This window comes from Oncorhynchus mykiss, chromosome 11 (genome assembly GCF_013265735.2).
Source record: "Oncorhynchus mykiss isolate Arlee chromosome 11, USDA_OmykA_1.1, whole genome shotgun sequence".
NCBI lineage: Eukaryota > Metazoa > Chordata > Actinopteri > Salmoniformes > Salmonidae > Oncorhynchus > Oncorhynchus mykiss.
In genome coordinates, this window is record NC_048575.1 from 76966331 (window position 1) to 76992254 (window position 25924).

Consider the following 25924-nt stretch of genomic DNA (forward strand, 5'->3'; position numbering starts at 1 on the left):
CTGTCAGCAGATACTAGGTACAGAATCCTCTTAGCGGGTACAGATGATACGTAAAGGCACCTCCATCTTGGATCGATCTGGCTCACACTGCCCACAGCTTCTCAGCCTGCTGACATCAGAGGTTGGCAGGCCATGAAACTGGATGTCCTTGATGTTATTACTCTGGAAGCCATTTTAGTATCTGGTTCTAATCTAGGTGATTGTGTTGTAGATGTATGTAGGCTGCAGCCTAGGCTTTTGTACAGGCGCTTTTAGGGTATAGTTTAGTTTTATTACGTACAAATTGGCAGTATTTAACATGCAAACAAGAACAGTAGCTACTAGCTAGCTCTCATCAGAGCCCAGTCTAAATTGGCCCAGTCTAAGTTGGCCCAGTCTAAGTTGACCCAGTCTAAATTGGCCCAGTCTAAATTGGCCCAGTCTAAGTTGGCCCAGTCTAAGTTGGCCCAGTCTAAGTTGGCCCAGTCTAAGTTGGCCCAGTCTAAGTTGGCCCAGTCTAAGTTGGCCCAGTCTAAGTTGGCCCAGTCTAAGTTGGCCCTAGTCTAAATTGGCCCTAGTCTAAATTGGCCCTAGTCTAAATTGGCCCTAGTCTAAATTGGCCCTAGTCTAAATTGGCCCTAGTCTAAATTGGCCCTAGTCTAAATTGGCCCTAGTCTAAATTGGCCCTAGTCTAAATTGGCCCTAGTCTAAGTTGGCCCTAGTCTAAGTTGGCCCAGTCTAAGTTGGCCCAGTCTAAGTTGGCCCAGTCTAAGTTGGCCCAGTCTAAGTTGGCCCAGTCTAAGTTGGCCCAGTCTAAGTTGACCCAGTCTAAGTTGGTGTAACTGGTGGATATTAAAAGACTGTTAATGACAGGCTTTGAGAATGTAGTAAACTAGTGTGATCCTCCCACTGGGGCGCTGCACATAGAATTACACTACATAGAAAGGACATTGTAACTCTCTGTAGAAAGTCATGATGATTTTACAACTGTGTCAGGTACTACCTCTTCTGTTTTCTGTTTTCTGTGGTCTAACAGCACTTGTGTGTTTTCAGAAACCAAACTCAAGAATGTTGATATGCCTTGCCCTCCCATTTCTATACCAGCTAACAGTTCTAGTTGCAATTTGCAAAGATTCTAACCCATGAACTGACACTGCTGGAAGAGAGCTCTCTGTACTGTGATTGTTTCAGTGATTTTTATCTGGATGTTCTTCAAGAAGATGTTAAAAAAAATTCTCACTCTTTATGGTGTTTGTCCCTTTCTGTGTCCTAATTTCTGTCAAGAGAAGCATTGATACAGGATGTGTTTTGGCTAATGTCTAGAGCGCTCTCCCCAGTGCAGTCCTGGGTTCAAATAGTATTTGAAATCTATTGTGTTTGCTTAAGCCAAAACTGGAGTGGTAGATGGCTTGGTTTATACTTTTGAAACTATTTCATTGGCCCTATTGCGGCAGGCAAGCTCAATCACAGCTTAAGTACATTTAAAGATTTTGAATACTATTTGAACCCAGGTCTGGGACAGGGTATTTGGCCAGCTGTGACTCGGGCTGAAGTGCTACTAGCTGCTGCAGTGGGGGCAGAGTGACGTCGGTTCAATGCGTCCTATTGCCCTCCCTTTTAAAAGTCTGTTCATGAAATGGCCGTCTCTGTTTTGCTCCAAGATCTGTGCTTGTCCCATTTGGTTTAGGATTTCAAGCACTGTATTTGAAGATGACTGCTTCCTATTGAGACAATGTGTGTTCATTATGCACTAGTTAACTACACATGGTTGATGATATTACTAGATATTATCTAGCGTGTCCTGCGTTGCATATAATCTGACTGAGCATGCGAGTATCTAAGTATCTGACTGAGCGGTGGTAGGCAGAAGCAGGCGCGTAAGCATTCATTCAAACAGTAATTTCATGCATTTTGCCAGCAGCTCTTCGTTGTGCGTCAAGCATTGCGCTGTTTATGACTTCAAGCCTATCAACTCCCGAGATGAGGCTGGTGTAACCGAAGTGAAATGGCTAGCTAGTTAGCTAGTTCAAACGTCACTCGCTCTGAGCCTTTGAGTAGTTGTTTCCCTTGCTCTGCATGGGTAACGCTGCTTCGAGGGTGGCTGTTGTCGTTGTGTTCCTGGTTCGAGCCCAGGGAGGAGCAAGGAGAGGGACGGAAGCTATACTGTTACACTGGCAATACTAAAGTGACTATAAGAACATCCAATAGTCAAAGGTATATGAAATACAAATGGTATAGAGAGAAATAGTCCTATAAATACTATATTAACTACAACCTAAAACTTCTTACCTGGGAATATTGAAGACTCATGTTAAAAGGAACCACCAGCTTTCATATGTTCTCATGTTCTGAGCAAGGAACTTAAACGTTAGCTTTTTTACATGGCGCATATTGCACTTTTACTTTCTTCTCCAAACACTTTGTTTTTGCATTATTTAAACCAAATTGAACACGTTTCATTATTTATTTGAGCCTAAATTGATTTTATTGATGTATTACATTAAGTTAAAATAAGTGTTCATTCAGTATTGTTGTAATTGTCATTATTACAAATAAATGTAAAAAAGAAATCGTCCGATTTAATCGGTATCAGCTTTTTTTTGGTCCCCCAATATTCGGTGTCGCCGTTGAAAAATCATAATCGGTCGACGTCTAGTTTACACCGTAGTAGTCTAGTCCTGTTTGAATTACATAGGAACGAGTTTCCTCCGCCCATAAACACTACATCCTCTCTGCCCGGCTTTAAACAATTAAGATAAAAAAAAAAACTGTTTGTCTTTTGTGTCCATTTGAATGTACCTTATGATGTCACTGCAATGATGAGATCGATGTTCTTCTTTGTTTTATTATTTCGCTGTCATACTGTGTTCAACCGTGTTGGATCTTATTTTTCTTTATTTGTAATGTTTTATTATCTCTCTGTCAAACTGTGTTTAACAGTGTTGGATCTTGCCTAGTCATCTGGTTTTAAGAGGACCACAATGGAAATAAGTCCCAGACTTTGTTATCCTCCATGATTTTACTGATGTGCGTGTAAATGGCTTTGTCAAGTTTTATGTGTGCTTGTTTTTTGAAATGGTCGAATTAATAAACTAAATTCTTCTTACAGACCTTGTCACTTCTGAAATCCACACCACAACCAAAGTTAACCAAACTTCCTCTCCCACAGGATACATGTGTTTTATGTGTGCTGAAAGGAAACTCTTAACTCTTCATTGACATTACAGGAGTTTTATGCTCAAAACCATCGCAATGTGGTCTACAGGTCGACCGCGCCTTTCCACAGTGTGACTTCTCCCCTCCTCCTTCCCTTTCCACAGTGTGACTTCTCCCCTCCTCCTTCCCTTTCCACAGTGTGACTCCATCCCTCCTCCTTCCCTTTCCACTGATCTCCTTTCTCTTCCATACCGCCCTGTGATACCTCCCCCTCAGACATCACACACATGATCTGTGATCATTACTGCTCCTGTAGTCACAGTCTTCTGTGATCATTACTGCTCCTGTAGACACAGTCCTCTGTAATCATTACTGCTCCTGTAGACACAGTCCTCTGTGATCATTACTGCTCCTGTAGTCACAGCCCTCTGTGATCATTACTGCTCCTGTAGTCACAGTCCTCTGTGATCATTACTGCTCCTGTAGTCACAGTCCTCTGTGATCATTACTGCTCCTGTAGTCACAGTCCTCTGTGATCATTACTGCTCCTGTAGACACAGTCCTCTGTGATCATTACTGCTCCTGTAGTCACAGTCCTCTGTGATCATGACTGCTCCTGTAGTCACAGTCCTCTGTGATCATTACTGCTCCTGTAGTCACAGTCCTCTGTGATCATTACTGCTCCTGTAGTCACAGTCCTCTGTGATCATTACTGCTCCTGTAGTCACAGTCCTCTGTGATCATTGTCACAGCACACAGAGTAATTCTCATAATAAACAAATGGCATGTGTGCTTCAGTGTTCACTTCAAACCCTCTCTTTGGTGTGTCGTGTGCCTCCTCTTCTCCCTCCTTCTCCCATCAGTGTGGGGTTTCTCTATTCTGAGTGTGACCCTGGTCAGTGCCTTCTCTCTCACCGGTGTGTTCCTGGTTCCCCTCATGAGGACGAGTCACATGCGCCGGGCGCTCGTCTTTTTCATCGCCCTGTCCATCGGGACGCTCTACTCCACCGCTGTGTTCCAGCTCTTGCCAGAGGTGCGGTATCCATCAATCCCCTGTTGGGGGAAAAAGTCACCCCCCCCAAAAAAAGATTTCTCCCCCATCCCCTCTCTCTATATACTCCCTTAACAACAATGCCCCACCGACCACAGCACTCTTCTCTATTCTTCACCTCCTCCTGGGCATTTCCTTCTCTTTCTTCCTGGGGGTGTAATTAGCAGCTTGGGAATTGTCTTGTTCAACCAACCAGTGGTCATCAAAGAGCTACTGTGATTCTACAGTTGCTTCAGTGAATTTTTTCCCTACCACTGGAATTGTGAACTGATTGTTCTCTCTCTCTCTTATCTGTGTGTGAGTCTACACGGGCTGGTCTGGCTACTCTGCACTCTTCGCTGGCTGTGGAATATATGTGCCATCTGTGAGACTGATTCTCCTTTGAGAGAGGCTGGCTGGCTGACCTGCTGGTTGGCTGGCTGCACAGTGCATCGTACCCCTCTAAGCTCACCTCAGGGGAAACCAGGCCAAGTGGGTATTTGCTGCTCCCAGTGTTCCACAACTTTACCCCCTTTCTCAAAATACGATTGGTGAATTTGGTGTAAAGAATAAAATGAGTCTCTCAGGCAGTGGGACTGTTTAGTCTGTCTGCAGTGAGACAGCAGGAGCTCAGACCATGCCCTGGGGCCGCTGGCAGCTAGCTTGTGGAGTGGTGCAGAGCAGACCTGGCCCGAAAGACAATGGCGTGTGTGTGTGTTCCTAGCTACCCTTTCCCTAGCTACCCTTTCCCTATCTTTCTCTGGTTTTATCTGATCGGTCTTGCGTTGCGTACTCCCTAATACCCGCCTGTATCGTGTGACCGCTCCAGTGTAAGCACCAGTGGTTCCAGGTTGCATCATGAAGGCCTGAGGATTCTGCTTCCTCTGATCTGCGATGACATAATTACTCCCTCGTCTCTTAATCACAGGCTGTTTGGGGTTGGAACACTGATCTGATGGGAAACAAATCATGGTGTCTCCTCTTCACACAGTGATCTCACACACACACACACACACACACACACAGGTCTGTGAATGGACATTGATTGTGAATAGACAGTCAGTGTCCATTGATTGGGCATTTCCTGTTCTCTGGGACCAGAACTGTTGAGGGTGATGTGATTTATCTTCTTCAGGGCTGACATTAACTGGTGTTCTCAGGTTAATCCTTCTACTGCAAAAAAATAATATCTTTAATGATTTCATGATGTTAATTTAACTAATTTTCCCCTTTTCCTTTTTTCCTCTCTTTGGTCCCCCTTCTCTCCCTGGTCGTGGTCAGTTTGGGGTTATGGCTTCCTGTGTGTGACCTTCATTTCTCTGTGTTCGCTGGTTGGGGCCAGTGTGGTCCCCTTCATGAGGAAAACGTTTTACAAGCGTCTGCTGCTCTACTTCATAGCCCTGGCCATTGGCACGCTCTACTCCAACGCCCTGTTTCAGCTCATCCCAGAGGTAGTGTGAAGGGCACTCTATTCCCTACGTAGTGCACTCCTTTAGGCACACTATTCCCTACGTAGTGCACTCCCTTATTTAGTGAACAACTTCAGAAACCTATTCCCTATGTAGTGCACTCCTTTAGGCACTCTATTCCCTACGTAGTGCACTCCTTTAGGCACCCTATTCCCTACGTAGTGCACTCCTTTAGGCACTCTATTCCCTACGTAGTGCACTCCTTTAGGCACCCTATTCCCTACGTAGTGCACTCCTTTAGGCACACTATTCCCTACGTAGTGCACTCCTTTAGGCACACTATTCCCTACGTAGTGCACTCCCTTATTTAGTGAACAACTTCAGAAACCTATTCCCTATGTAGTGCACTACTTCTGGCACCCTATTTCCTTTTATAGTGCCCTACGTTTGGCTGAGGCTATGGCCAAAAGTAGTGCACTATATAGGAAATAGGATGTGCTCCTCTACCTCAGATGTTCCCTCGCTTCAAGCAGCCCTCAGCCCAAATGAAACCAGACTTAACTACGGTCATGCCCGGCCCATAGATTAATTAGGAGAACCACACACTTAATTACCAGGGTCACTTTATTGCCCCCTTATATGGTTCTGAAAAGCAGATCCGTTGAGCTGCTGGTGGGCCTTCCTGGAAAGAGGGAAGCACTGAGGAAAAATAGAATCTGTAGCTTTAGTCTGTTCTTAGATGAAATACAAAATTCACCTCCTACACCTGGGTCCATTTTGCACCAGAAAACCCTATCCCATATCAGTTGTCACATGATCCCAAACCAACATGGCAGAGAAGAGTCATATTTGGAACCAGACAGTAGATGACCTTAGCAGACAAACAGCCCAAGGTGTTAGCGAATGTGCTGATTACAGTGAAATACAGATACAACGTCTGTTTTTTTTTTAAACACTTGAAGCAGTATTTTGCCATTTGATAGCACTCTAAACCATATTTTTATTGGTGATGTTTATAACAGTAGGCTATCTCTTAGCCTGGAACTGTGTCCTTGAGGAGAGAAACTGGCTAGTGTTTGTAATATCCTGTCCCTGCAGCCAGCCAGCCAGGGGCTGTTGTGTCTTTCTCCCATAGTCTCAATAAGATATCAGGGAGAATTTACTTAACATTTGACTTCCTGAGATTAGTTGTCACCTAGTATTGTTCACATACCATTTTATAAAAGAAGACTGACAAGTGTGAAGTTAGGGATTGGTATTACCAATCTTTAAAAAAAACAAATGTATGTACTGAAAATCCTTCTCAGTGCCACATATAAACACATACAGTAGGTCAGTGACCTCGATTTAGAGTGAGAAAATGGCCGCAGCTTCAATTGTGCTGAATCATGACGCAGCCACAATTTGATTCTCTTCCCATGTAAGAGTCCCTAGCTAGTTCAATCAAGCCAATTTATATTTTTACACAAATCTTTTCACAGTGCGATGTAATACCCTGCTATTAACCAATTTGACTGATGCATTATAGATAACTATGTATATTATCCTCCCTAGGCATTTGGTTTTAACCCTATGGTGGACAACTATGTGTCTAAGTCCACGGTGGTGTTCGGAGGGTTCTACCTCTTCTTCTTCACTGAGAAGGTCCTCAAGATGCTGCTCAAACCCAAGGATAAGGTGCGTCTGCGTTCAACAACTTTTGTTTTGGGTAACGGTGAGGTAAATGACTGAAAAATGCACAAGGATGACAAACATGAGATATTGTCATTGCTTTCACCCTGTCTGTTTTTGTATGGTTTAAAGGTTTAAGGGGTTTAAATGGCACATTTTTAAAAACATGACATTTGTTTGCCTGGTGCGAATGTGTGACTGTGTGCACCTATTGGGATTGGTCAGAAACCAGAGAAGTGTTACGTACTGCACATGCATTATAAACTCAGCATAAAAAGAAACGTCCTCTCACTGTCAACTGTGTTTATTTTCAGCAAACTTAACGTGTGTAAATATTTGTATGAACATAACAAGATTCAACATCTGAGACATAAACTGAACAAGTTCCACAGACATGTGACTAACAGAAATTGAGTAATGTGTCCCTGATCAAAGGGGGGGGGGGGGGTCAAAAGTAACAGTCAGTATCTGGTGTGGCCACCAGCTGCATTAAGTACTGCAGTGCATCTCCTCCTCATGGACTGCACCAGATTTGCTAGTTCTTGCTGTGAGATGTTACCCCACTCTTCCACCAAAGCACCTGCAAGTTCCCAGATATTTCTGGGGGGAATGACCTTAGCCCTCACCCTCCGATCCAACAGGTCCCAGACGTGCTCAATGGGATTGAGATCCAGGCTCTCTGCTAGCCATGGTAGAACACTGACATTCCTGTCTTGCAGGAAATCACACACAGAACGAGCAGTATGTCTGGTGGCATTGTCATGCTGGAGAGTCATGTCAGGATGAACCTGCAGGAAGGGTACCACATGAGGGAGGAGGATGTCTTCCCTGTAACGCACAGTGTTGAGATTGCCTCCAATGACAACAAGCTCAGTCCGATGATGCTGTGACACACCGCCCCAGACCATGACGGACCCTCCACCTCCAAATCGATCCCGCTCCAGAGTACAGGCCTCGGTGTAACGCTCATTCCTTTGACGATAAACGCAAATCCGACCATCACCCCTGGTGAGACAAAACCGCGACTCGTCAGTGAAGAGCACTTTTTGCCAGTCCTGTCTGGTCCAGTGACAGCGGGTTTGTGCCCATAGGCAATGTTGTTGCCGGTGATGTCTGGTGAGGACCTACCTTACAACAGGCCTACAAGCCCTCAGTCCATCCTCTCTCAGCCTATTGCGGACAGTCTGAGCACTGACGGAGGGATTGTGCGTTCCTGGTGTAACTCGGGCAGTTGTTGTTGCCATCCTGTACCTGTCCCACAGGTGTGGTGTTCGGATGTACCGATCCTGTGCAGGTGTTGTTACACGTGGTCTGCCACTGCGAGGATGATCAGCTGTCCGTCCTGTCTCCCTGTAGCACTGTCTTAGGCGTCTCACAGTACAGACATTGTAGTTTATTGCCCTGGCCACATCTGCAGTCCTCATGCCTCCTTTCAGCATGCCTAAGGCACGTTCACGCAGATGAGCAGGGACCCTGGGCATCTTTCTTTTGGTGTTTTTCAGAGTCCGTAGAAAGGCCTCTTTAGTGTCCTAAGTTTTCAGAACTGTGACCTTAATTGCCTACCGTCTGTAAGCTGTTAGTGTCTTAACGACCGTTCCACAGGTGCATGTTCGTTAATTGTTTATGGTTCATTGAACAAGCAGCATGGGGAACAGTGTTTAAGCCCTTTCCAATGAAGATCTGTGAAGTTATTTGGACGTTTACGAATGATCTTTTGAAAAAGGCATGGTTCTTTTTTTGGTGAGTTCATAACCTTATAGACGTGACCCAATACACCTGACCATATTGTAGCGTTTCTCAGCCCAATGAACCCAGGCTTCAGGACCAACAGTCATCTAGTATGTTTGTGCCAACACGAGATCACCTGATTTCAACTCGTCAACTCATTTATCGTAACACCTTTTGGCTAGTTCAATCAGGTGTGCTGGTGTTGGAATTGAGCAAATGTGAAAAGACTGGTATTCCAACTTCCAAAGAGATTAGGTTGAGAAATCTTGCTCTGTAGTGCTCATAAACATAGTCTCGACCAGGGCTTTTCACACACACACCGATAAGCATCCGCTCTTTAGATGGATTGGAGAGATATTACGGTTTGCATTGTGACCATGTGGATAAAATCATATGAGTCAAGGCTGGTTTAGCTTGTGTATCAGGGCGTTGGTTTTATGAACAGTAACCGTTGCCCTTCAACTGAAACGGGTGTGGAATGTTGCCTCTGCTTAATGCATCTGGGATGACGACGTCAGACGGTTGTTGTTGGGTCTGTTTGCTTTGTGTGGTGTAGCCTGGAGGAGACCTTACTTGGACGTGAGTCAATGACACGTTCATAATTACACGTGTACTTAAGACAGACTGAAGTGAAGTAGACACCTGCAACACAAGTTCACATGCAGAGTCTTCAGAAAATGATTCACATCCCTGGACTTTTAACCCCGTTTTGTTACAGCCTGAATTTAACATGGATTAAATAGAGATTTATTTTTCACAGACCTACCTACAATAATGTCATTTTATTTGAACAAATTAATAAAAAATAAGTATTCAACCCCTTTGTTATGGGAAGACTCAGAAGTTCAGGAGTACACATTTGCTTAATAAGTTGCATGGGCTCTCTCTGTGCTATAATAGTGTTTTAATGTGATTTTTGAATGACTACCTCATCTCTGTACCCCACACATCTGTAAGGTCCCTCAATCGAGCAGTGAATTTCAAACACAGGTTCAACCACAAAGACGAGAGAGGTTTTACCTCACAAAGAAGGGCACCTATTGGTAGATGGGTAAACATTTAAAAAGCAGACATTGAATTAGGCTGGGTCGGTATTCCAGGGTATTTGGGAAAAGCCTTGGGATGGTTAATACAGTCTATAGCGTCACAACTATTTATTTTAATATTTGTATCAACTTTTTAAAGTTAATACCAGCAGTCAACTTGTGCAAAACGTTAGATTAAGCAGATTATGTTCTTCATTTCACCTGTCACATTATGAAGCACTTCGTAGTTCCCCAGAACAGCTGAGCCACCTGTCACGTGTTCGTTGTAAAGAGCTCAACAAGAGAAAGCGGTGAGTCTGTAGCGTTCTGTCGGGGAGTCTGTAGCGTTCTGTCGGGGAGTCTGTAGCGTTCTGTCGGGGAGTCTGTAGCGTTCTGTCGGGGAGTCTGTAGCGTTCTGTCGGGGAGTCTGTAGCGTTCTGTCGGGGAGTCTGTAGCGTTCTGTCGGGGAGTCTGTAGCGTTCTGTCGGGGAGTCTGTAGCGTTCTGTCGGGGAGTCTGTAGCGTTCTGTCGGGGAGTCTGTAGCGTTCTGTCGGGGAGTCTGTAGCGTTCTGTCGGGGAGTCTGTAGCGTTCTGTCGTGGATTCTAGAGCGTTCTGTCGGTGAGTCTGTAGCGTTCTGTCGGGGAGTCTGTAGCGTTCTGTCGGGGAGTCTGTAGCGTTCTGTCGGGGAGTCTGTAGCGTTCTGTCGGGGAGTCTGTAGCGTTCTGTCGGGGAGTCTGTAGCGTTCTGTCGGGGAGTCTGTAGCGTTCTGTCGGGGAGTCTGTAGCGTTCTGTCGGGGAGTCTGTAGCGTTCTGTCGGGGAGTCTGTAGCTTTCTGTCGGGGATTCTAGCGTTCTGTCGGGGAGTCTGTAGCGTTCTGTCGGTGAGTCTGTAGCGTTGTGTCGGTGAGTCTGTAGCGTTGTGTCGGGGAGTCTGTAGCGTTGTGTCGGGGAGTCTGTAGCGTTGTGTCGGGGAGTCTGTAGCGTTGTGTCGGGGAGTCTGTAGCGTTGTGTCGGGGAGTCTGTAGCGTTCTGTCGGGGAGTCTGTAGCGTTCTGTCGGTAGCGTTCTGTCGGGGAGTCTGTAGCGTTGTGTCGGTGAGTCTGTAGCGTTGTGTCGGGGAGTCTGTAGCGGTGAGTCTGTAGCGTTGTGTCGGTGAGTCTGTAATGTAGTTAGTCCCGAAATACTAATCTAAATGACAGAGTGAAAAGAAAGAAGCCTGTACAGAATATAAATATTCCAAAACAAGCTTCCTGTTTTGCATCAAGGCTCTAAAGTAATACTCAGAAAAATACAGAAGGACGCTAAATGAAGCTAAGCAGGCAAAATCCTAGAGGAAAACCTGGTGGAAAGTAGACAACCAAACACTGAATTCACCTTTCAGCAGGACAATAACCTAAAACACAAGGCCAAATCTACAGAAGTTGCTTAATAGACAGGGAATTTACCTGAATGGCCGAGCTACAGTTTTGACCTAATCTTTTTTTTACCCCTTATTTCTCCCCAATTTCGTGGTATCCAATTGGTAGTAGTTAGTCTTGTCTCATCGCTGAAACTCCCGTACGGACTCTGGAGACGCGAAGGTCGAGAGCCATGCGTCCTCCGAAACACAACCCAACCAAGCTTCTTGACACAATGCACATCCAACCCGGAAGCCAGCCGCACCAATGTGTCGGAGGAAACACCGTACACCTGGCGACCTGGTCAGCGTGTTTTTTAGGAGCATATGCCCACTTGGGTGATTGAAAGATGAACTGAGGTCCACACTCCAGTCCGGTTGGTGGTGGTAATGCACCTTAAAGTTGGTTGTCAACCGCCATATAAAGTCCAAAGAAGAAGAAGCCTGAAGGAGGAGAGATTACTAGAAACTAACTTTTACCCTTTTATCAGTGGATTAATTGTCGGAGTAAAGGACCTTGTGCATTTCAGGTAAAATAACAACCCAATGTTTATATCCCAGGACAGATTAGCTAGCAACAGCATGCTAGCTAACTAAATTGCCATAAATGTTTAATGCTTTTCAACCTGTCCCCAAGTGAATATAGTTGGTTCAGAGTTTGTTTTGATATTTCAATCTGCGTGTCCCGATTAGCATCTGGTGTGGATGATCAAAAACCAGCGTGCTGTCTGGTCAGCATGTTAGACTTACCCAGAAAGACTTGCAGCTCTACTCGCTGCTACAGGTGCTTCTCCAAAGTATTGACCCAGAGGTGTGTGCACTTACGTAAATTGGCTATTTAAAAAAAAAAAAAGTAAAAACTTTGTCATGATGGGGTATTGTGTGTAGATGGGTGAGAGAATGTTTAATCCATTTTGAATTCAGGCTGTAACACAACTTTCTGAAGGCACTGTAAGCGTGTAATGAAAGGGAAAGGGGAATACCAAGTCAGTTGTACAACTGGAATGTGTCTCCTGCATTTAACCCAACCCCTCTGAATCAGGGGGGGGGGGGGGGGGGGGGCTGCCTTAATCGATATCCACATCTTCGGCGCCCGGGGAATAGTGGGTTAACTGCTGTAACTATTCCTTCCTCTGAATATATTCTAATTTATCAGTGACTACTGTACGTGTCAGACCAACCAGCTAGACGCCGAGTGAGATGCGTCACATCGTTTAGTGTGAGACGATGATAAATCCACTGATGACAAATGAGAATGACCTTCCTGGAAAGAAACCAGTTTGATTTGGAGCGACGATGTGAACTGTCTTAAAAAGATGCTTCACATTGGTGCCATTTTTCCACAGTAAACAATCAAGCCATGAGAATGTAGAATAGAGACATGAAAGAACACTGTACTACCATCACTGAACCCGTCTCTGTAGCCCAGGGAAAGTCCCGGGAAGGTTGCTTAGCGATGCTACTATCAGTGGATAGTTTTAATCTGGTCAGTAGTGTTTGATGAGATGTTTATTTGATGCTTTGCTATGACCCAGAGTAACCCCTGTATGTAGTAGTGTAGTAGAGACACACACACACTCATGCCATCTGCCATACGGGTCTGTTGTTGACATTGTTTGAGGTGATGCTTCCTCCTATTGGACCTTCAGCATAGTGCAGCTTTGAGCCATATGATTAAGACCTGAACTGTCAAGCCAATGTAATACCTTAACAAACACGGGTCAGGTGTGGCCTCTTAAACCAATCATATGGTCTACTTGACCCATATACTGAACAGTGGCCGACTGAAAGCTGTGCTTTACCGTGGCGTCGTTAAAATACTTTTCATGTGACTGGTAGGGACTTCTGATTCCCTTGCTAATGGTCCTCTCTCTCTCTCTCTCTCTCTCTCTCTCTCTCTCTCTCTCTCTCGCTCGCTCGCTCGCTCTCTCGCTCTCTCTCTCGTGCTCTCTCCCGCTTTCTCTCGCGCTCTCTGGCACTCTCTCTTGCTCTCTCTCTTGCTCTCTCTCTTGCTCTCTCTCTTGCTCTCTCACGCTCTCTCTCGCTCTCTCTCGTGATCTCTCTCTTGCTCGCTCTCTTGCTCTCTCGCTCTCTCTCTTGCTCTCTCTCTCTCGCTCTCCCTCTCTCTCCCTCTCTCGCTCCCTCTCTCTCCCTCTCTCGCTCCCTCTCTCGCCCGCTCTCTCGCTCTTGCGCTCTCTCTCTTTCTCCCCCCCTCCAGGGCCATGACCACAGCCATTTCCCAGCCAACGGAGACATGGAAGAGGGTGTGACAGAGAAGCTGCAGCAGAGTGGAGAGGCGGGGCTTAACCTGCCCAAAGTGGACGGAGGAGAGGGGGACCGCATGCTCACCCCTGCACTGACCCCACCGGTGAGAGTGACAGACACACTCACCTCCACACTGACCCCACCGGTGAGAGAGACACTCACCTCCACACTGACCCCACCGGTGAGAGAGACACTCACCTCCACACTGACCCCACCGGTGAGAGAGACACTCACCTCCACACTGACCCCACCGGTGAGAGAGACACTCACCTCCACACTGACACCACCGGTGAGAGAGACACTCACCTCCACACTGACACCACCGGTGAGAGAGACACTCACCTCCACACTGACACCACCGGTGAGAGATACACTCACCTCCACACTGACACCACCGGTGAGAGAGACACTCACCTCCACACTGACACCACCGGTGAGAGAGACACTCACCTCCACACTGACACCATCGGTGAGAGAGACACTCACCTCCACACTGACACCACCGGTGAGACAATTTACATTGAACTTTTTTGTAATATAGTTTAGCGTTCAAGCGTTCATCTTAAGATACTTTTGGTCGTGTAGTGTATGTGGACACCTGCTCGTCGAAGATAATTAGTGAGGTCTGGCTCGCAGTTGGCTTTCCAATTCATCCCAAAGGTGTTCAATGGGGTTGAGGTCAGGGCTCTGTGCAGGCCAGTCAAGGTGTTCCACAGCGGTCTCATCAAACCATTTCTTTATGGACATCGCTTTGTGCACGAGGGCACTCCACAAAGTTGGAAGCACAGAATCGTCTAGAATGTCATAGTATACTGTAGCGTTCAGATTTCCCTTCACTGGAACTAAGAGGCCTAGCCTGAACCATGAAAAACAGCCCCAGACCATTATTCCTCCACCAAACTTTACAGTTGTCACTATGCATTGGGGCAGGTAGCGATCTCCTGACACAGCCAAACCCAGATTCATTCATCGGACTGCCAGATTGTGAAGCGTGATTCATCACTCCAGAGAATACGTTTCCACTGCTCCAGAGTCCAATGGCGGAGAGCTTTACACCACTCCAGCTGACGCTTGGCATTGCGCATGGTGATCTTAGGCTTGTGTGCGGCTGCTCGGTCATGGAAACCCGACGAACAGTTATTGTGCTGACGTTGCTTCCAGAGGTAGTTTGGAACTCAGTAGTGAGTGTTGCAACCGAGGACAATGATTTTTACACTCTACACGCTTCAGCACCCGGCGGTCCAGTTCTGTGAGCTTGTGTGGCCTACCACTTTGTGGCTGAGCCGTTGTTGCTCCTTCTCTCAACCAGCTTCATGAGGAATGCTTTTCCAACAGTCTTGAAGGAGTTCCCACATGCTGAGCAGTTGTTGGCTGCCTTTCCTTCACTCTGCGGTCCAACTCATCCCAAACGACCTCAATTGGGTTGAGGTCGGGTGATTGTGGGGCCAGGTCATCTGATGCAGCACTCCATCACTCTCATTCTTGGTCAAATAGCCCTCACACAGCCTGGAGGTGTGTTTTGGGTCATTGTCCTGTGAAAAACACATGATAGTCCCACTAAGCACAAACCAGATGGGATGGCGTATCGCTGCCGAATGCTGTGGTAGCCATGCTGGTTAAGTGTGCCTTGAATTATAAATAAATCAGTGTCACCAGCAAAGCACCATCACACCACCTCCATGCTTCACGGTGGGAACTACACATGCAGAGATCATCCGTTCACCTCCTCTGCGTCTCACAAAGACACGGGAGTTGGAACCAAAAATCTCACATTTGGACAAGAAGATTATTCTGAGAGATTTAGCGCGAGAGTTGTTCTGAGAGAGCACACAAGTATTATGAAAAGCAAGACAAGATACAGGTCTATAGTGTTTGTACGTCAGAGGAGTCGAAGTGTTGCTTTCTTGAGGAGGGCAGCGACTCGGGCCATTTTGAAGTCAGAGGTCAGGGATGAGGGAAGTGAGGAATGGGAGACGGTCTCTAGAGATGGTCTGGAGAAGGGATGAGGGGATGGGGTCGAGCGGCAGGTTGTCGGCGGCCTGACCTCGCTAGTCGTAGGATTTCATCTGGAGACAGAGGAGAAAAAGGTCAGGGCGTAGAGTCGTTCTGTGTGAGTGGGACCAGTGGACTCAGTAGGGTCGTTCTATGTGAGTGGGACCAGTGGACTCAGTAGAGTCGTTCTGTGTGAGTGGGACCAGTGGACTCAGTAGGGTAGTTCTGTGTGAGTGGGACCAGTGGACTCAGTAGGGTCGTTCTGTCTGAGTGGGACCAGTGGACTCAGTAGGGTCGTTCTATGTGAGTGGGACCAGTGGACTCAGTAGGGTCGTTCTGTGTGAGTGGGACCAGTGGACTCAGTAGGGTCGTTCTGTCTGAGTGGGACCAGTGGACTCAGTAGGGTCGTTCTGTCTGAGTGGGACCAGTGGACTCAGTAGGGTCGTTCTATGTGAGTGGGACCAGTGGACTCAGTAGGGTAGTTCTGTGTGAGTGGGACCAGTGGACTCAGTAGGGTCGTTCTATGTGAGTGGGACCAGTGGACTCAGTAGGGTAGTTCTGTGTGAGTGGGACCAGTGGACTCAGTAGGGTCGTTCTATGTGAGTGGGACCAGTGGACTCAGTAGGGTAGTTCTATGTGAGTGGGACCAGTGGACTCAGTAGGGTCGTTCTATGTGAGTGGGACCAGTGGACTCAGTAGGGTAGTTCTGTGTGAGTGGGACCAGTGGACTCAGTAGGGTCGTTCTATGTGAGTGGGACCAGTGGACTCAGTAGGGTCGTTCTGTGTGAGTGGGACCAGTGGACTCAGTAGGGTCATTCTATGTGAGTGGGACCAGTGGACTCAGTAGGGTTATTCTATGTGAGTGGGACCAGTGGACTCAGTAGGGTCGTTCTGTGTGAGTGGGACCAGTGGACTCAGTAGGGTCGTTCTATGTGAGTGGGACCAGTGGACTCAGTAGGGTAGTTCTGTGTGAGTGGGACCAGTGGACTCAGTAGGGTCGTTCTATGTGAGTGGGACCAGTGGACTCAGTAGGGTAGTTCTATGTGAGTGGGACCAGTGGACTCAGTAGGGTCGTTCTATAAATGTGTAACTTTTGCTTTGATAATGATAAATACAATGATTACAGTTAGGCCTACTTTTCATTAGCAGCAGGGATTTGTCTCCAGTGCAAAGTAAGACAACTGAGAGAGTTTACTTTTTTTTTCATCATAGGATAAACTATTTCATATAACGTATCCAGGGAATGCATATGTTGATGTGCAACCTGTTGAAATAGGATCCAGAATGATTGGATTTATTTTTGAGCGCTTCCGAGATGAATTTGCTGACATCGTTGGGCATTGGCCTATAGGCTATATAATTCACCACCTGAGGAAGAGTGAACTCAAATCAATAGATTGATTGACTCTGAATATGATATTGTTGCTCGATAGCCATATAGGCTAATTGATGAATGTATCAGTAAATGTAACATCCTACTAAACGTTCCAGTACCAGGCCTCGGCTACTTGATGTAGCCCTGTTCACTGCAGTTGGTGCCCTCCGCTCGGCTAGTGGTGCCCTGAGCTCAATGTTGAGAGGTGAGAGAGAAGTTATATACTCCTAGAAAGCTGTGACTCTCTGTAACTAGAACAACAGTAGTTGCTTTGAAATTGCGTTTTTCAGCAACAGTTATATGCTTTGCTTATCAAAATGCACCTCTTTCTCCTCTGTGCGCACAGTGGCGAGAGGGAGTGAAAGTGGCTCGCTCATCGAGCATCCGACAGAGAAACAGGGACAGGCTGATACTTTCATAGCAGGAATCAACATAATGGATAGGAGATTACTGTTGGCCAAATAATGGTTTTAGAACAAAACAATCTGCCGGGACATTTTGTAGCAAAATCGGAGGAAATTACCGACCAATGCAAAATGCTTCGGTAAGAGCAGGGCAGTGTCGGTAAGAGCAGGGGATTGTCGGTAAGAGCAGGGCATTGTCGTTAAGAGCAGGGGATTGTCGGTAAGAGCAGGGGATTGTCGGTAAGAGCAGGGGATTGTCGGTAAGAGCAGTGCAGTGTCGGTAAGAGCAGGGCATTGTCGGTAAGAGCAGGGCATTGTCGGTAAGAGCAGGGGATTGTCGGTAAGAGCAGGGGATTGTCGGTAAGAGCAGGGCAGTGTCGGTAAGAGCAGGGCAGTGTCGGTAAGAGCAGAGCAGTGTCGGTAAGAGCAGGGCAGTGTCGGTAAGAGCAGGGCAGTGTCGGTAAGAGCAGGGCAGTGTCGGTAAGAGCAGGGCTGTGTCGGTAAGAGCAGGAAATTGTCGGTAAGAGCAGGGGATTGTCGGTAAGAGCAGGGGATTGTCGGTAAGAGCAGGGGATTGTCGGTATGAGCAGGGCAGTGTCGGTAAGAGCAGGGGAGTGTCGGTAAGAGCAGGGGAGTGTCGGTAAGAGCAGGGGAGTGTCGGTAAGAGCAGGGGATTGTCGGTAAGAGCAGGGGATTGTCGGTAAGAGCAGGGGATTGTCGGTAAGAGCAGGGGATTGTCGGTAAGAGCAGGGCAGTGTCGGTAAGAGCAGGGGATTGTCGGTAAGAGCAGGGCAGTGTCGGTAAGAGCGAGGGATTGTCGGTAAGAGCGAGGGAACGTCGGTAATTGTCCCAGCTCTAAAACACACATACTCACCCAGCACGTACCCCACCGGTGTGAGAGCGCGAGCGCACACACACGCCGTCACACATACTCACACACACGCCCGCACTGAACCCACCGGTGAGTCATACACTCTCCCTCACACCTCTCCTCCTCTCCAACAGGACTCTCAGAGCCTGGGTGGAGGGAACAACAGCAGAGGAGGCTGCTATTGGCTGAAGGGTACAGCATACTCTGACATTGGCACTCTGGCCTGGATGATCACGTTGAGCGACGGGCTCCATAACTTCATCGACGGCCTGGCCATCGGAGCCTCCTTCACTGCCTCGACCTTCCAGGGCATCAGCACCTCCGTGGCTATACTCTGTGAGGAGTTTCCCCATGAACTGGGTGAGTGTTACAGTCTAATGAATGGGTCCAGCACCCCAAAAACAAAAGACCTCTATAAATCATTACATTTACTTTCTAATGTTTGGGCTTACAGTGCATTCGGAAAGTATTCAGACCCCTTGACTTTTACCACATTTTGTAACGTTACGGTCTTATTCAAAAATGGAATAAAGATATATTTTTTTTACTCGTCAATCTATGCACAGTACCCAATAATGACATCACAGTACCCCATAATGACATCACAGTACCCCATAATGACATCACAGTACCCCATAATGACATCACAGTACCCCATAATGACATCACAATACCCCATAATGACATCACGGTACCCCATAATGACATCACAATACCCCATAATGACATCACAGTACCCCATAATTACATCACAATACCCCATAATGACAAAGCGAAAACTGTTTTTTAGACCCTTTGCTATGAGAGTTGAAATTGAGCTTAATTCCATCCTGTTTCCTTTGATCATACTTGAGATGTTTCTACAACTTGATTGGAGTCCACCTGCGGTAAATTAAATTGATTGGACATGATTTGGAAAGGCACACACCTGTCTATGTAAGGTCCCACAGTTGACAGTGCATGTCAGAGCAAAAACCAAGCCATGAGATCGAAGGAATTGTCCGTAGAGCTCCGAGACAGGATTGTGTCAAGGCACAGATCTGGGGAAGGGTACAAAAAAAAATTATGCAGCATTGAAGGTCCCCAAGAACACAGTGGTCTCCATCGTTGTTAAATAGAAGAAGTTTGGAACCAGCAAGCCTCTGGCCGCCAGGCCAAACTGAGCATTCGGGGGAGAAGGGCCTTCGTCAGGGAGGTGACCAAGACCCCGATGGTCACTCTGACAGAGCTCCAGAGTTCCTCTGTGGAGATGGAAGAACCTTCCAGAAGGACAACCATCTCTGCAGCACTCCACCAATCAGGCCTTTATGGTAGAGTGGCCAGACAAAAGCCACTCCTCAGTAAAAGGCACATGACCGCTTGCTTAGAGTTTGCCAAAAGGCACCTAAAGGACTCTGACAGTGAGAAACAATATTCTCTGGTCTGATGAAACCAAGGTTTAACTCTTTTGCCTGAATGCCAAGCGTCATATCTGGAGAAAATCTGGCACCATCCTTACGGTGAAGCATGGTGGTGGCGGCGGCATGCTGTGGAGATGCTTTTCAGCTGCAGGGACTGGGAGACTAGTCAGAATCAAGGGGAAAGATGAACGGAGCAATGTACAAAGAGGTCCTTGATGAAAACCTGCTCCAGAGCACTCAGAACCTCAGACTGGGGCAAAGGTTCGTCTTCCAACAGGACAACGACCCTAAAGACACAGCCAAGACAACACAGGAGTGGCTTCGGGACAAGTCTCAGCAGAGACCTGAAAATAGCTGTGCAGCGACGCTCCCCATCCAACCTGACAGAGCTTGAGAGGATCTGTAGAGAAGAATGGGAGAAACTCCCCAAATACAGGTCTGCCAAACTTGTAGCATCATACCCAAGAAGACTCAAGGATCTAATCGCTGCCAAAGATGCTTCAACAAAGTACTGAGTAAAGGGTCTGAATACTTATGTAAATATGATATTTCAGTTTTTAATACATTAGCAAAAATGTCTACACCTATTTTTGCTTTGTTATTATGGGGTATTGTGTGTAGATTGATGAAGGGGAAAAAACAATTTAATCCATTTTAGAATAAGGCTGTAACGTAACAAAATGTGGAATAAGTCAAGGGGTCTGAATACTTTCCCAAGTGCACTGTATAAGTGGTTTATGTGAATCCAGCACTCTTCCACCTATCCAAGCAATATATGTCTGGCTGTGCTGATATTGTCCTCTTCTCTCTCACCATCTCCTTCTCTCCCTCCAGGAGACTTTGTGATCTTGTTGAATGCTGGGATGAGCATCCAGCAGGCTCTGTTCTTTAACTTCCTGTCTGCCTGCTGCTGCTACCTGGGCATGGGTTTTGGCATCCTGGCAGGAAACAGCTTCTCACCTCAATGGATCTTTGCCCTGGCAGGGGGCATGTTCCTCTACATCGCCCTGGCAGACATGGTGAGAGAGGGGATGGGCGTAGGGGGGTGGACACGGCCGGTGATGGTCCGGTGGAGTGAGGGGGGGGGGGGGGGGGGTTGTGTGTCCACTGATCATAGATATGGAGCACAACATACCGTTTGCCCATCCAATGTTATGTCTAAGGATAACTCTGTGTGTGGGCAATAAGTAACTGACCTGCCCCCCCCCCTCCCCCTTCTATCCGTAGTTCCCGGAGATGAACGAGGTGAGTCGTGAGGAGGAGGAGGCGGGTGGAAGCAGCTTCCTTGTGACCTTCATCATCCAGAACGCGGGCCTCCTAACCGGCTTTGCCATCATGCTGCTTCTGACCACCTACTCTGGAGCCATCACTATAGACTAGCATTAGTATTCACACAACTACACCCTGTCGGTTTTAACCAGATCCAACCGCTTTCAACTGTAATGATTCCTTTTGGAGCTGAATGGAAATGCCCGCCTATCCCTCCCCAGGCTCCCTCTCAGGCCCCATTTTGCCCCCGATTCTCCCTCAGGACTTTAGAGACCCGGGGCTTCAGTACTAGTGCGGCAGGAACGCACCCTATAAGACTTAAGCAGTTCCCAAATGCAGTAGCTACTAGTACACTGGCAGGGGAACAGGCCTCCCTCATCTCTCTTGGGCCTTCTCTGACCCCCCTAGTATACTGGCAGGGGAACCGCCCTCCCTCATCTCTCTTGGGCCTTCTCTGACCCCCCTAGTATACTGGCAGGGGAACCGCCCTCCCTCATCTCTCTTGGGCCTTCTCTGACCCCCCCTAGTATACTGGCAGGGGAACCGCCCTCCCTCATCTCTCTTGGGCCTTCTCTGACCCCCCTAGTATACTGGCAGGGGAACCGCCCTCCCTCATCTCTCTTGGGCCTTCTCTGACCCCCCTAGTACACTGACAGGGGTACCACCCTCCCTCATCTCTCTTGGGCCTTCTCTGACCCCCCCTAGTACACTGACAGGGGTACCACCCTCCATCTATCTCTCTTGGGCCTTTTCTGACCCCCTTAGTACACTGACAGGGGTACCACCCTCCATCTATCTCTCTTGGGCCTTCTCTGACCCCCCTAGTACACTGGCAGGGGTACCACCCTCCCTCATCTCTCTTGGGCCTTCTCTGACAAGCCCCCCCTTGCCAGCTAGGTGACTAGCCTAGAGATCCCTTTCCCCTCTGTTCTATGCCACCTGCAGGGACAGGAACGAGTCATAGGCAGGGGGTAGGACCACCATATTATCTCCTATGCTGATGACCAACAGACATGCAATATCTACAAACCATTTATACAAACACAGTTCATATATAAACTATAACTAGGTATAAATAAAGTTATTTAATCAAACACTTCCTTGTTCCCCAGACTACTGAGAGACCATTTCGGCTCTACAAAGACTCTTGCTGTTGTCATGGAGATCATTCTGTCATTGGTTAGTTTGGACATGCATGATGAGCGTCGAGTTGGACATTTTGAGCAACCAGTGGTGTATTCATTACGGAAACCGTTTGAGAACCAAACAGTAGCAAACAGAGCAAATGGAACGAAATGGTAAGGAACCTACCAGAATTTGTCCAATAGAAACGGTTGTTTGGTTTCTGTTGCAAAACATTTTGCAACAGAATCAGCGTAATGATTCCACCCCATGGTCCAACGACTTGGAAATAGTGTATTTATGTTACCCATATGCCTCTGAGTGCCCATGGGCCAAACTACGGTGGCCTGCGCAGCACAATCAGGTAATAGCAGTTGTATTGTAGACATCCTTGGACCTTTTTTTCATTGTCAGAGTGCAAACCCTTTTTTTCAATACATACCAAAAAGAAAGTGTTCTATAAATATATATATATATATATATACATATATAACACACAGATCAACTGGAAAGTTGAGCAAGCCGCCGTGAAGAAGATCAAATCCTTTCCCCAACATAGGACTGATGTGTCTGTGTTATGTTTTACTTCAGGAGGAACCAGACAAATGCAACGCGTGTGAATTTTAACAACAACAACAACATGTGGACAGACAGACCGTTTATGATGGACTCCACTGGGAATTGTTTTTCCTCCAAAGTGTGACAAGTGTGAAGAACAAGAACCTCCTCTGATTTGTAGCTTTCTGTCCTGGTTTCCTCGGTTGTCATTGTTCTCTACTAAGATCTCAGCAAATAGCTCCCTATTATAGTACACTTCCTAAAATAAGGTTTTCTGTAGGGAATAGAGTGCCATTTTGGACAGAGCCTATGTTTGATGGATGGACGGACTATGGTGGCACCTGAAGCCACGGTCTATTTCTCCCGATCAGTTCCCCCATCTAGCTAACCATCTGTGCCCTTCATATGTCGTTGACCTGATTTTTCTAAGACTCTAATCTCTATGAATGCAATCCTCCATTCCTTATCCATACCGTTATCATTTTGAGATAACGTCTATTGTTGTATTATTTGTATGTAATGAATGAATGTTTAGAATCAAAGACCGTACACCCAGAATCCTAGTCACACTTAAAGGAGGAGTTCACTATTTTACAAGATAATGTTGAGATGGTTCCTCACCCTGAACATAGTCGATGGGCCAGGAGAAACTGTAATCCATGGTTCAGTTTTCTTTAAACAGCCACAACAAACTTCAACTTTTTCCCCACCGCTGGCTAAAAATCTCTGGAAGTGATGGGCAGCTATTAAAAAGTAAAATGTCCAAATCGCCCAAAATCAATTCTATATTTTGTTTGCTGTAACTTTAAAGTGATTTGGCCTTTAAAAATAAAAAAACATGCTCACAGCCCCAATCACTTCCATAGATGTTTAGCTAGCGGTGGCCGAAGTTGGTAATGGCTGTTTAATGAAAACTGAATTTTGTATTTAACTAGGCAAGTCAGTCAGTCCCGAGTGGCGCAAGGCACTGCATAGCAGTGCCACTAGATATTCTGGATTCGAGGCCAGGCTCTGTCACAGCCGGCCGCGACAGGGAGACCCATGGTGCTGTGCACAATTGCCCCAGCGCTGTTAGGGTGAAGGTTTGGCCTGCAGGGATGTTCTTGTCCCATCGCGCACTAGCGACCCCTGTGGCGGGCCAGGCACAGTGCACCCTGACACATTCATGCGGCTGGCTTCCTCGTTAAATGGGCATTGTGTCAAGAAGCAGTGCAGGTTGTGTTGGGAGAGGCGGTCAAGAGCTGTGCGTTCTCCGAAACACAACCAAGCCGCACTGCTTCTTGACAACAATGCCCATTTAACGAGGAAGCCAGCCGCATCAATGTGTCGGAGAAAACACCGTGTCAGGGTGCACTCCAGCGCCATAGACTACTTTCAGGGTGAGGAACCATCTAACATAAAGTTGTAAAATACTGAACTACTCAATTTTTAAGATGTTTTTGTCCTTATCCAACACCCTATAGAAACCATCTCACTCCTTCAGTGACGTGAGGGTGTCATTCATGTAGCAATGCCCAAACCACATGGTTGAATCTGTAAGGCTGGCCATGTAATGAATATTCAGCTTCTACAATGTCAATGGTTGATTAGATCAGTGAGTTATGAAGTATGTATTATAATATAATACGTATTATATTAGTGCTGGGGTCATGACAGTGCTATAGGGTTATATAACAGTTGATACGAAGAGATAAGTTATAAGTTAACAGTTGTTATAGCTTTGCCACCAGGGACCGGTGTGGTAGTAACAAAAATGTGCTGTGACATGAGGTCAACAAAACTGTAAAACCATGATGATGCAGGACGAGTGGGCTTCCTCAGTCTCGACAGAATTTATTTGGAGAGAATGAATTGTACCATTTAGCAGATGCAATTGTGTGTAATATTATAAGTGACCCCTAGAGGGAGACACTGCCTCTGAAATGAATCAGCATAAAGCAGTGGATAATATTTCCCCCCCCTTCATTGAGTATTTGCTCAGAGCTGTACTATAGTTGCTATGCATTGACTTCAATGTCGGTCTACAATTTATCTTGATTTTATTGGCATAGAATAGATTAAAATCCTAAAGATTAGGTGAGTAATTGTTCTTTCACTTTTCTGAGTTAATCTATATGAAATAAACCATCTCATTAATTGTACAATGGCAACCATAATGTATTGGAACGTTTTGAAACGGTTAGTTTTAATGGATAATCAGCGTTATTGTTTAAGCCATAATGTTTTGAAATGCATTTTACATTTTAAGTTTATGCACATTACACACTTCTTTTGTTTTAGAAATACAAGCCATGTGAAACTAGACAATGCTGCACTATTTTTTTGTTGTATTTATTCATTTTCTTCTTAGCGATCATTTTACATTTTTGCACATGTAAAACAGATTTGTTAGTCATATGGATACATCAATACAACACGTATGAAATCAGAGTACATACACAGTCAACACACATTTCCACCTCGACGTCTTCAGCCTCCATTTCGACAAGTCCTTACCTCCATGCGGGATTTTGCTGTCTGAAACACTTACTTGTGTGTGACCAACCAGGGTTGGTGTCAATTCAGAACGTAAAACCAAATTCCAATTCCGAATGTTGTTCATTGAGAATTTGATTTGGAATTTCGGTGTACTTCCTGAATTCAAATGGAATTGACCCCAACTCTGATTCAAACTGACTTTAGACTTTTTAAAGAAGTTATTTATTGGTGACGTAAAGATGTCGGACTCCTGTGAATAGTGGGTGTCAAGGAAGTGTTGTACTTTTTGCAGTGTGTTGTGGGAGCTGGGAACGTGTATTTTTTTTTTATAAACAATTTTCCTAAATTAACTCGTGTCTCATTACTTTGTTACACAATATACAAGGTATAACGTTAAAAGTACTTCATAAAGTCATTTTTTAGAACGAATACATATATTCTAAACATAACTTATAAATGAACAATTTCAAAGATTTTACTGAGTTAAAGTTCAAAAGGAAATCAGTCAATTTGAAATAAATTCATAAGGCTCTAATATGGATTTCACATGACTGGGAATACAGATATGCATCTGTTGGTCACAGATACCTTTTAAAGAGAAGAAGTAGGGTTGTGGATCAGAAAACCAGTCAGTATCTGGAGTGACCACCATTTGTCTCATGCAGCGTGACACATCTCCTTCACATAGTGTTGATCAGGTTGTTAATTTTGACCTGTGGGATGTTGTCCCACTTCTCTTCAATGGCTGTGTGAAGTTGCTGGATATTGGCGGGAACTGGAACACGCTGTTGTACACG

General features: G+C 46.2%; 1 protein-coding gene across 6 annotated transcripts in view; it reads left to right on the forward strand.

Annotated features, from left to right (window-relative positions):
* The window catches only part of slc39a14 (solute carrier family 39 member 14), a 48088-nt gene extending 22611 nt beyond the window's left edge, over positions 1 to 25477 (forward strand). For 5 of the 6 annotated variants that reach the window (XM_036936399.1, XM_036936397.1, XM_036936398.1 and 2 more), the window contains 6 exons: positions 5447 to 5616; positions 7129 to 7251; positions 13612 to 13761; positions 18435 to 18660; positions 20535 to 20719; positions 20928 to 25477. In XM_036936399.1, the coding sequence (XP_036792294.1) occupies positions 5447 to 5616; positions 7129 to 7251; positions 13612 to 13761; positions 18435 to 18660; positions 20535 to 20719; positions 20928 to 21080 (1007 nt within the window). In that variant the 3' untranslated portion in view covers positions 21081 to 25477. Of the gene's footprint in view, positions 1 to 3998; positions 4169 to 5446; positions 5617 to 7128; positions 7252 to 13611; positions 13762 to 18434; positions 18661 to 20534; positions 20720 to 20927 lie in introns of all 6 variants that reach the window. The other variant, XM_036936402.1, reaches the window with a different exon arrangement.
* Positions 25478 to 25924: the final 447 nt, after the last annotated feature.